The sequence below is a fragment of the Onychomys torridus genome, chromosome 12 (genome assembly GCF_903995425.1).
Source record: "Onychomys torridus chromosome 12, mOncTor1.1, whole genome shotgun sequence".
Classification (NCBI taxonomy): Eukaryota; Metazoa; Chordata; class Mammalia; order Rodentia; family Cricetidae; genus Onychomys; species Onychomys torridus.
In genome coordinates this window covers 528,269-540,438 of record NC_050454.1, presented here as the reverse complement: position 1 = coordinate 540,438, position 12,170 = coordinate 528,269, and the positions used below count along the sequence as shown (strand labels likewise).

At 43.3% G+C, this 12,170-nt stretch overlaps 1 protein-coding gene across 1 annotated transcript in view; it reads left to right on the top strand.

The window, feature by feature from the left end:
• Positions 1 to 12,170, top strand: part of Lamp3 (lysosomal associated membrane protein 3) — a 29,097-nt gene that overhangs the window by 16,792 nt on the left and 135 nt on the right. Inside the window, exons 4-5 of the mRNA XM_036203285.1 lie at positions 1,102 to 1,159; positions 3,488 to 3,658. Of these exons, the coding sequence (XP_036059178.1) occupies positions 1,102 to 1,159; positions 3,488 to 3,658 (229 nt within the window). The remainder of the gene's footprint in view (positions 1 to 1,101; positions 1,160 to 3,487; positions 3,659 to 12,170) is intronic.

Below are 12,170 nucleotides of genomic sequence, written 5' to 3'. Positions count from 1 at the left end.
ACTCACTCTTCATTTTTTCTTGTAGTTGTGAGAATTAATCAGGAGTGTCTGCTACAGTGTATGGTACAAACTAAGAAGGCAAGATGAAAGGCCAGCCAGTGAATTGCAGGATCTAGAATTCCTGTATCTTATCATTGGTCTTTCTAAAGTAGGTTGTACTGTGTAATGAAGCATCACTTCATCTATGAATAACAGGGATATGGACTATAATGTAATCATAATTATAAAATTTCTTTCATGATTACATGTGAAACTTTTAAAAGTGATTGGATTTTATATTCTGATTTTGGTTACATTATCATTATTTTTACACTTTTCTGGTGATAACAATATAAATCACTAACTTTGAAAAACAGAAAGATGTCAAGGATGTAGCTCAGGGGTAGAGTATATGCTTATTATGCATGAGACCATGGATTCAATCACCAAATAGATACACAAATTTACTTTTAAATTGACTCCTTCATGCCCAAATTAATTGAGCATTCTGTGGCTCCAGTCTTTCAAGATATTGTAGGGCTATTGTGTAGTTTATTTGGATTTCCAAAATGAAAACTCCTACATAAAATGTGGGGGTAAGATATGGACTCCAGGAAAAATGGAGTCTTTCCATTTTTGGTGGCCCATTTAACCAATCTGAAAAGCTGAATCTATTTATCTTTCTAGACCAATTGACCTTTTACCAAGGAAAATGCATATACAGTTATTTTATTTTCTCCAGATTGTTGATGAAATCCTCAAACTCCACCCAATGTATTTTGAGGATACATAGTCTAAGTTAATACCATCTACCTCTATTAACCATTCATCTTTGCTTTTTGGATGTAATTCCATTTTGGAAATGGCAGAATTGAAATTCTTCTGGTAAAATTTTAGGTTTAGGCTCTAGCAACAAGTAAGAAATAGAGAAATCTGGATCCAGGAGTCATTTATTACTTTTTAAAATTTATTGTGTGGTGTGTTTACTTTGGTTGAATTTTTCAAATATAATTTTGACTAGCACAAACATATACTTTAGCTCTCATATCAAGGACTTAATAGCCAAGATTATAAATATAAAAATGGAGATTATCCAAAGATTAACACATTGCTGTTTTACAGGAAGAAAACTCATATTATATCAGTGAAGTGGGAGCCTATTTGACTATCTCCAATAGAGGTTAGTAAGAGAACAACTGTCATATCACTAATTCCTGGTACATTTGTTTTCTTATCATTGACTCTGATACTCTTTGACTTCTTATTTTTAAAGAACAAAGTAGTAGTATACAATAAAACTAAAACTTTGGGGGAATTTACAACATGTATGTACTTCAATTTATCTGATCATGGAGGATGGTGGTCTAGATTATACTGACAATCATTATCTTTAGAAATTGCAAGTTCAGTACCCTTATGATTTGTTGTTGGAGTTTATTCTGTACTATAAATTGTATATTATTCTACAAAAATATGAAATAGCTAAGTATCCAACTCTGTCTGTGTTAGACACCAAAGAGCCATAATTATCCAAACTGATAAGATTCTGTCATAGTGGAGCTTGCATTCCAGAGGAGAAGAACATTATACACAGGCATGTTAAACAATATGTTTTAATTTTCTTTTCATTTTTATTTTTTTCCTTTTTAAAAATTTATTACATTTGTGTTTCAATTCCACAATCAGCCATGGGTTCCCCCGTCCTCCCCCTCCCGCTCCCTTCCCCACCTTAACCCCATTCCCTCCCCTTCACTCCCATCTCCTCCAGGGCCAAGACTCCCCTGGGGACCCATCCAAACCCGGTGGATTCAGTACAGGCAGGTCCAATCCCCTCCTTCCAGGCTGAGCAAAGTGTCCCAAGGTTCCAAACAGCCAGCTCATGCACCAAGGACAGGTCCCGGTCCTACAGCCTGGGTGTCTCCCAAACAGTTCAGGCTATTCAACTGTCTCACTTATCCAGAGGGCCTGATCCAGCTGGGGGCTCCACAGCCTTTGGTTCACAATTCATGTGCTTCCATTCGTTTGGCTATTTGTCCCTGTGCCTCTCCAATCCTGGTCTCAACAATTCATGCTCCCACAGTCCCTCCTCTTTCTCTACAATTGGAATCCTGGAGCTCCACCTGGGGCCTGCCTGAGGATCTCTGCATTCACTTCCATCAGTTATTGGATGAGAGTTCCTGCATCTGTCAGGGTGTTTGGCCATCTGATCACCAGACCAGGTCAGATCAGGCTTTCTCTCGACCATTGCCAGCAGACTACAGAGGATGTATCATTGTGGATTTCTGGGGACCTCTCCAGCACTCTGCCTATTCCTGTTCTCATGTGGTCTTCATTTATCATGGTCTGTTATTCCTTGTTCTCCTTTTCTGTTCTTGATCCAGCTGGGATCTCCTGCTCCCCTAAGCTTTCTTTCCCTCAAACCTTGCCCTTCATTACTCCCAATGTCATCCAGGTTGTTCATGTAGATCTTATCCATTTCTCTGTCATTGGGCTATCCCTGTGTCTTTCCTAGGGTCCCGTTTTCTAGATAGTTGTGTAGCAGTCTAGTCATCTTTGTTTTACATCTAGTATCCTACTATGAGTGAGTACATATCATGTTTGTCCTTCTGAGTCTGGGTTACATCACTCAGGATGACTTTTTCTAGATCCATCCATTTGCCTGCAAACCTTATGATGTCATTGTTTTTCTCTGCTGAGTAGTACTCCATTGTGTATATGTACCATATTTTCTTTATCCATTCTTCAGTTGAAGGGCATCTAGATTGTTTCCAGGTTCTGGCTATTACAAACAATCCTGATATGAACATAGCTGAGCAAATGCCCTTGTGGTATGATTGAGCATTCCTTGGGTGTATGTCCAAGAGTGGTATAGCTGGATCTTGGGGGAGATGGATTCCCAACTTTCTAAGGAAGCACCATATTGATTTCCAAAGTGGCTGTACAAGCTTGCATTCCCACCAGCAGTGGAGGAGAGTTAAGTAGAGCTTGCATTCCAGAATGGAAGAGTACCATACACAGCTTTGTTAAACTATATTCTTAAGTGGTAATGAGTTCTATGAGTAAACCCCACCAGAATGTTGGAGAATGGAGAGCTATTTCATGTGTCCTTTGGGAAACCTTCAGAGGAGAAAGACTGCTTTTTATCATGCACTATAAGTGTTAGAACAATGTCACTCCTCTTTCTAAAGTCTTTAAGAAACTCTCTATAGCTCCAGGAATTGAAAATTGTCTCCAATGATGTGAACAAATCCAGAGGAAAAACACTCAATTCACTTGTTCCCACATGGGAAACTATGGGAAACATTTACATAAATTCCAAGCAGAGCCACAGAAAACATTTGCATACCCAGAGTATTTTTTTTTTTTTTTTTCATTAAGAGAAGATGGCAAAACTCCAAGGCCACATCTGAACAAAGGCAATGGTCTGGGCATTAGCAGGTCAGTAACACTGGAACTTAATTGATACTGTCAGGATTCTTGCATATCACAGTTTACTCTTTGTCTTTAGAGAAGACTTACCAGGGAATGAAGCATGCTATGATGATGTTTGAGACAGTAATTGGGCATTCCTTCAAGTGTGTGACTGAACAGAGCATCCAGCTGTCAGCTCAGCTTCAAATGAAAACAACAAACATTCGTCTCCAAGCCTTCAACTTTGAAGGAGACCACTTTGGAAATGGTAAGTCCTTAAGTCACAAGCAGCCTTCAGAAACCTAGGGGGCGGTTCCAAGGTGTGTTTGTTCTGAAGCTGTTAAGGAGCCAGAGCACATGACTTACTATAATGGAAGAGCCCTGTGAAGTTCTAAGGGCTGTGCTCCCCCTACACTCATATGTGAAAACTATATATATGCATGTCTGTAGTGGATAGCCACTACAGACATGTCCACTGCCTTACTCCAGCACAATGACTCTTTAACTGACTGAGACAAAAATTTCTCACTCATTTAAACACATAAACACACACACACACACACACACACACACACACACACACACACACACACCCCAGGAAGGGGGTTACTGTGGACACTTCTTGTAAATGCTGTTAAAGAAGACTGAATAACTCCAGCATGTTAGAGCACACTTTAAATGTCTTAAGTAAGAGGGCTTTTTTTTTTTTTTTCCATAATAGATTCTTCACACCCGCATAGAGGAAAAAGCAGGATGTACCTTCCCCACTTTCAAGAAAGAAATAAGTTCTGTGATCCTTGGACATTTCCTCAAAGCCACTTTAGTTGACACTTGACTTTTTCTTTGCATTTGAACCACTCCACTGAGCTTGTCTGGTACTTCCCAAGGTGGAAACTAGCCCTGAGATGAAGGCCAGGGAAGGCAAGTCACTTTTTAGCAAAGTCCTTGTCTTAGTCACTGTCCTTTTGCTGTGAAGAGACACCATGACCACAGAAACCCGTAAAAAAAGGCATGTAAGAGTTTCAGAAGGTTAGTCTATTATCATCATAATGTGGAGCATGGTGGCATGCAGGTAGGCATGGCTCTGGAGCTGAGAGCTTTATATCCTGGTCCACAGGCAGCAGAGAGAGAACCTGGGTCTGGCATGGGCTTTTGAAACCTCAAAGCCCACCCCAGTGATGTAACCTCCAACAAGGCAACATTCACCCCAATAAGGCCACTTCTTCTCCAACAAGGCCACACCTCCTTATCCTTTTATTTCTTCTCAAATAGTGCCACTCCCTGACAACTGAACGTTCAAAAATAAGAGTCTACGGGAGCCATTCTTATTCAAATCACAATCCCTTTCATGTCTGAAAACAGTGTTACTAGGACTTCTACATTCAACCAGAAGCGTCATAAACTTCACCTAAAATACGTTTCTTGGAGGAACCTAAAAAATATTGTAAAGTACTTTTTAATCATCATGCATAGAGTCTCTGTGTGAACTTCTAATATCAATCAGATTTTACTTTGGATCCTATTATATAACTAAAGATGTGTCTAGCAAAACAACAACAACAACAACAACAACAACAACAACAACAACCACAACAATCCTCCTCTCATTTGTCAAATGGAGTCCAGGTGTTGTCTGTGGCGCCTGTGCTTTTGAAGGGTTTCTCTGCATCCTAGCGTTTCTGCTTTGCTTGCTGCCACTGTCACATGTCAGTAGGTATCACCACAGCAAAACTGTTAAGCCAATCTTAGAGCATCCGCCTCCTAGGAAATATGTGTTTCTTTGCAAATTCACCATGAAAATTTCAAAAACCACTGACATTAATCATGTGGTTTCAAAATAAGGTGCATGCTTGTCTACTTGTGAAGACTCTCGGAAGCAGGGAAGGTCTGGTGGATAAAACCTTTCCCATGTCTAATTACCATTATGAATGCTCATAGGGAGGTGCATAAAAGAAAATGAAACTTCATCAAAGAAAAAAACATCAGTTAGAGTGACCTCGAGCAAGAGACCAATGTTCCTTCACTCTTCTCCCTACCTTCCCCTTCTTGCCAAACTCGCACACCACCGTTCTGTTCTATCACTAAAAGACTTCTCTTTTGGTCACTGCTTTAGCTCAAGTCCACATCCCTAGATTTTGTAATTCAAACAAAAATTTTTAAATGATGCTCAAGTGGAAAGATAAATGTCATTCTATAAACACTACATTTTTACCAGAAACAGTCATTTAAAGAGGAGAAAGCTATTGTATGAATGGAATTTAAGAACATGTGTGCAGGGGTCATGGGCACTCAAAGAGAGCAAGATTAACACAGTGCTGATAGTGAGGGGTGGATTAAAGAAGGAAACTTTTCCATATTTTCCACATTTCCACTCATTATTTTTTTAACAGGAAGTTCATGCAATTTGGCAACTACCCCATGGTTATTGCTCATTTATGAAATGCACTTGTTCTTCTTGAAGGTGTTTTAGCTCTTTCCACATTCCTGAGGGGTTGAGGGAAAGCATCTGGAAGACTCAAGAGAGCCTGAAGAGCCCCAAAACATATCCAGAGTACTCAGAAACACCCACTTCCTCTTAAAGCAGGAGGTGTTGATCAAAAACTGGATGTGAGGGCCTGGCTTTCTCCTAAGTGATTCTGGTAATAGCACACACTTGGCTTGGAGAGATGTGATCTCCTTTGTCCTCTGTCAAACACTTCTGCTTTAGGTTCCCAGGTAAGCAATGTCAAGGGCCCTTGTAAAGCTCTACAGAGCCAAGTCAGGGGTGTTGATTCATGATGCCTTTAGCTATCTTGAAGAACAATCACATTAAAGTTTAATCTATTGTGTGGAAGTGGCTTCCACACCAGATGGGAACAAGAGGCAGAACTTAACATTAAGAACAGAGCAATAAGATGTTTTGTCAAGTTGTACATCTATCATCTTCAGCGAGTTCTTTCAGCTCTCCACGTTAACTTGGATGAATATTCCAACAGTCACAAGATCAGGGTTTTTGCTGGGAATAGCTGGTACACCAATACTTGGATATGTTCATTTCTCACAGCTTTGCTTACTTTCTCCAGTACAGCGTGAAGGGTAAGCTGAGGCAGGCTCCTAACTTTGTCTCTCTCTTCCCATCTACCACACACACAGTCACTGTAAAAACCTTTCAACAAGTGGACAAGTAGGTGCCTCCTTCTGTCTGTAACAAATAAGAGCAGTTGCTTCATAGTCTTCTTTTTCTTCTTCCTCTTCCTCCTCCTCCTCCTCCTCTTCTTCCTCTTCTTCTTCTGCTTCTTCTTATGGATTTTTGAGACAGGTTTTCTCTGTGTAACTTTGGAGCCTGTCCTGGAACTCACTTTATAGCCCAGGTTGGCCTCGAACTCAGAGATCTGCCTGGCTCTGCCTTCTGAGTACTGGGATTAAAGGCTTGCGCCATCACTGCCTGGCTGTAGTCTTCCTTTTCAGACCAATGATAGAAAGCGTGACTAGATAGAAACATAGGGACTGAAGGAAGTGAGCTGAGAGCCATACCAACAACAGGATAATTCCATCCCATAGCTAGTTCCCAGACTACATAAAAAAGAATTGATCCCCAAACCTCAAGGAATTCATTTATAGAGTTTCAGTATAATGGGAATAACAAATGTAAGTCACCCTCATATTATCCATGAAAACTGAATTTCTGGACTGACATGATAAAATGTGAGCAAGATGAAAATAAAGTGCATGGCTACTGGCAGAAACACTGTAGAAAATATAAGAATAGTTTGAAGCTAAGTAGATGAAATATTAGGGTTATTACTTTGCTGGGCATGCCATAGCAAAGTACTACAGGATGGGTGTTTTAAGCAATAGAAATTTATGTTCTCACAGTTCTGGGAGCTAAAAGTGAAGATTAATATGTTGGCAGTGTTAGATTCATTAAAAATGTTTTATTTTATTGAAAATAGATTTTTTTCATACAATGTATTTTGATTATGGCTTCTTCTCCCCCTAATCCTCCCAGTTCTTCCTCCTCTCTCCTCTCTTTCAGATCCATACCCCCTTGCTAGAACAGTCTTTATACAGAGCTTTCGTAGGGATGGGGGTGGACACGGTGAAGGTGTCAGGTGCCTGCTTCAACCTCTAGCACCTGGGCCCAGCCACTAAAGCCCATGTCTTTGTGGATCTGCACTAGTTTGGGGCTAGAGGCTGGCTCCTCTGGTACCACAAAGCACTTTTCCTGGTTCTCAGAGATGGTGACTTCCACAATACCCCCACTTGGGGCGCACTTCCTGTTGGCTGCATGTGTCCGGCAGCTCTGGCTCACTTTGTCGGAGCATGGAGCATTGTAGTGGGCTCAGAGGCAACAGGAGGCAGGGAAGGGCTGGAGGAAACCCCATGGTGGTGACTGAGCTGGTGCCGCTTGAGGCTTTGATGGAGGGAATAGTCCATGCCACAGATAGGGCATTGGTAGGGCAGCTTGGTGGCCAGTGTGTAAGCTCAGCCATATTGGGGGCACCAAAGGGCCTCTCCTCCAAGTGTAGGCGCTCATGAGCACGCAGTGTATGTGGGTCTTGGAGGGCCTTCCCACAAGCAAGGAACAGGTAGGTTTCACCAGTGTAAGAGATGAGATGGCACTCCAGCTCGGAAAACTGGGGGAAAGTATTGGCAGAGTGTGGACATCGATACGGAAGCTCCACTGTGTGCAGCCTCAAGTGTCCTTGGAGGTTGCCCGCTGGCGGAATCCTCGGTCACAGTGTGAGCACAAGAAGGGCTTTTCCCCAGTGTGGAGTCTCATGTGGTTCCTCAGTGAACCCTGGGTGGCCAGGAGCCTACACACTGGGCATGGGCACGGGGAAGGGGCATCTGGCATCTGGTGGGTCTTCCGGCATAGCCTCAGGGAAGGTCGGCGAAACAAAGGCTTTGCCACACTGCTCACACGCCAATGGTCGGGCACCTGAATGGACCCTCTGATGCTCCCTGAGGTCTCTGAGAGTACCATACGCCTTGTCACACTGTGAGCAGGGGGTGGGGGGTGTCCCTCGATGACCCAGCTTGTGGGCTTTGAAGCTTTCCTCGGGCTGAAACTCTAGCTACACCCAGTGCACAGGAAAGGCTTGTGGTCTGTGTGCACAAATGCATGTTTCTTGAGTGGCATTGCTGCAAGAATGCCTTGCCACACACACCCCTTACACCGGTATCGTCGCCCCTGCTTTGAGGAGCTTCCTACTGGGTCAGGAGGAGAGTTGCATAGCCCAACAGGGAAATTAGGGCGCTGGATTCTCTGAGATCTTTAGTGTAGACAGGCATTCATTGCTGGGGACATGTAACTTCTTGGCTGGGCAGGTTTGCACCTGGAGCCCTCTGGGAGTTAATAAACTAGCTTCATTGCTCTCTGGGCTCTTCTGGGCAGCTGAGTTGCCCTGAAGTTCATGTGGTGTCTATGGCAGACACTCCTTATCCATGCCGTCATCTAGAAGCAACAAGCCAAGGGGTTGGCTATCCTTGAAAGGCTGATCCCTGGTTTAGGCCACAGGTCCAGAGCCTACTATATTTTCTCCTTGGAGACTATGGGGTGACTCATGACCAGGATCGGTGCAGGCATCCTCTCAAGGGGAGGTTACTTCTTCCTGTATAGCAGACTCCTCATCTGCCACCACCACTATAGCTGCTTCTTCCTCTAGCTTGGGGTGCATGACACTTAGACTCTTGGAGGGAGACTGTGGGCACAGCAGCAACTCAGAGCCTGACAACACAGTCTGGTACACCTGCAGGTGAAGCTTCTCATTAATCCAAACCAAGGACATACTTCCATCACTCTGCAGCCTAGATTGCTGCACCAAACTGATCCAAGCTGAACTTTGCTTCCAGGTGCATATGCCTCCTGACCAGCCTAGTGACAGGTCTTCCTCATGTGGTGGCTTCACTCCCTCACTCTTCTCCTCCAAGACGGAGTCCACTTCTAGAGGTCCCCAATGAAGTCCAGGTTTTCTGACACACCAGATCCCCTGTTTCCTGGTGTGGGAGGGGCCCACAGCCAAGCCCTGGGGGAGGCTCTTTAGAGCCATTATGGCAGGGCTCATACCAGGCAGAAAGTCTTTGAGGCCCTTCTACAGAAGGGTTCAATCCTGAGTCCTGGCCCAGGCACAGTGCTTGTGGGCTGCAGGGAGCCTGGAAGGCAGTGAAGGAACTGTCCATGAGGGCGTGGGGTTGGGGAAAGATGAAGGAGGAAAGTGCAAGGTCAACTAGCCTCAGGAGTCCAAGGGATAAGCAAGGCTCTATCTACCTCAGCCCTTGAAAGGTTGGAAAGGAGTCCAGGCTCTTAAGCCTGAGAGCCTTGGAAGGCATTGGAGCAGGATCCCAGGCTTGAGATAAAAAGGGAAGTGGGGGTAAGGTGTTGACCAGAAAACGCTGGGGCCGTCTAGTCCAGGGCTGAGGGACGCAGACATCACAGGTCACTTATGGAGCGGAGGTGTCTTCCCCAAGAGCACCTCCTTCACTTCCTTCATCCTGGATTGGAGAGCTCCCACCACCTCTTTCTGTCTCTCTTTAGAACAACAAACCAAGCATCTAAGGAATAATAATACAATATAATATGATGTGATACAATGCAATATGATAAACCAAAATCAAACAAATCAGTATATGAGAAAACAACCAAACAAGAAAAAGAGACAGAAAAAGTACAAGAAACACATATAGACACACACACACACACACATAGGAATCTCATAAAAACCCCAAAATGAAAGCCATAATATATACACAAAGGGCATGTAAGATTAAAAAATAGTCCTGATTTAAAATTATGAGACAAAGAACCCCCAAAGATGCTGTTAAGTTCATTTTCTGTTGACCATCTACTCTCGGGCATGGGGTTTACCCTTAAGAGTGGTTTGTTTCCCCAGTGAAAAATCTAAGTTTTCATTTGCAAGTGGCTATTGATTGGTGATAGCTTCTGGCTTAGGGATGGGAGTAGATCCACTTCTCCTTTCAACTCTAGGACAACATCTGGTCCAGACCCATGCAGGTCCTGTGTATGCTGTCTCAGTCTCTGTGAGTTCACATGTGTATCTGTCATGCTCTGCTTGAAAGGCCTTGTTTCCTCTATGTTCTCCATCCCTTATGGCTCTTACAGTCTTTCTGCCTCCTCTTCTGCACAGTTCCCTGAGCCCTGAGAAAAGGGATTTGATGGGGGCATCTCTTTTAGAGCAAGGTTTTCCCAGGTCTCTCACTCTCTGCATATTGTCTGTCTCTGTACTCGTTTGCATCTGCAGCAGGAGGAAGCATCTCTGACAATGGTTAAATAAAGCCCAGATGTGTGAGTATAGAAGAATGCCATTAGAAGTCATTTTATTGTTATGTGGCTTTGGCAGAACAGCAGTATTTGGTTTCCCCTAGGTTCCTGGGCCATCTAGTTTCAGGTTCTTGGCCACCCAAGTAGCACTGAGTATGAGTTCCATTTCATGAAGTGGGCCTCAACTCGAACCAGATAGTGTTTGGTTACTTCTGTACCACTGCACTAGTGTATCTTGCAGACAGGTCTCTATTGTAGATAGAAGGGTCTGTAACTGGGTTGGCCTTTACCTTTCTCCTTTGGTAGCATTCAGAGTGCCTTCCAGTATCATGAATATTAATCTGTAGGGGTGAAGGCTCTAGGTAGGCACCAGCTTGACTTCTCTGTGTTCGGTGAGTTGTATAGCTGTTGTCTTCAGCAATATGGCCTGATCATTAGTTTGTGGAGGGCCACCAATAGCCTTCACAATAACCTGAGTGGTATGGGGGTTTTTGTGGGGCCCCATTGGCCAACAGCTCAACTATGTGTAATCCATTCCTGGCACTGGAGGTTTTACTTGGTAGCAAGAGGTAGCTATTTGGGGATTTGTCCCCCACTTTGTGGTGTTCCCATGGCTCTCAGTTTGTGGAGAGCCACTGAATTAGTTACTGCTCTATTGCTGTAAGAGACCCTGAGTCCTGTGAAGGCAACTCTTAGAGAAGAAAGCCTTTAATTGGGGGCTTGCTTACAGTTTCAGAGGCGGAGTTCATTATCATCATGGCAGAGATTATGATGGCAGGTATTAAGGCAATTTCCATAACCCATTTCTTCTATCCTTAATTCTAAGTCCAGAACCACTTAGCCAAAACTACCAAGTTCTGCTGCTTGCTGAGGCTGGAACATGACCCCCTTGTTCAATTACATCTTCACCAGCTTTCTGTCTTTCACTGCTTAAGTTTGGCTGTCCTAAAACTTGCTCTGTAGACCAGGCTGGCCTCAAACTCAGAGATCTGCCAGCCTCTGCCTCCTGAGTGCTGGCATTAAAGGTGTGCCACAGTACATCTGGCTCCAAACTTTTCTTTAATTCCTTTTCACAAATTGGAAATTTAGCTGGGTAGGATCTTACCCCAAGGTTACTACTCCTTTTATTCCATTTCTTAATCCATTCATCTTCTTGAACACAGGATTTAGCTCCATTCCACTTCCTGGTGCTCTTTTTTCTCCTCAAAATTTACATTTTGTTACTTACCCTGCTCAGCTTGCTCCTCTTCATTATAAATCTTCATTAGAGTTACCACTAATATCTACATGGCAGAATCTATATTAGGCTAATCAATTAAGAAATTCCATGATTCACTTTTTTATATTTAGAATTATGACAATAAATGCCACAGGAAAATTTTTTCCCAGTACTATTCATAAAATATATTTGTTAATTCATCGATTTATTTTACATTCTGGCTACAGTCCCAACCCCCACCCTATGCCCCGCCCCCCATGACCCTGTCTTACTGCTCTATTGTATTTGTTTTCTCTTGTA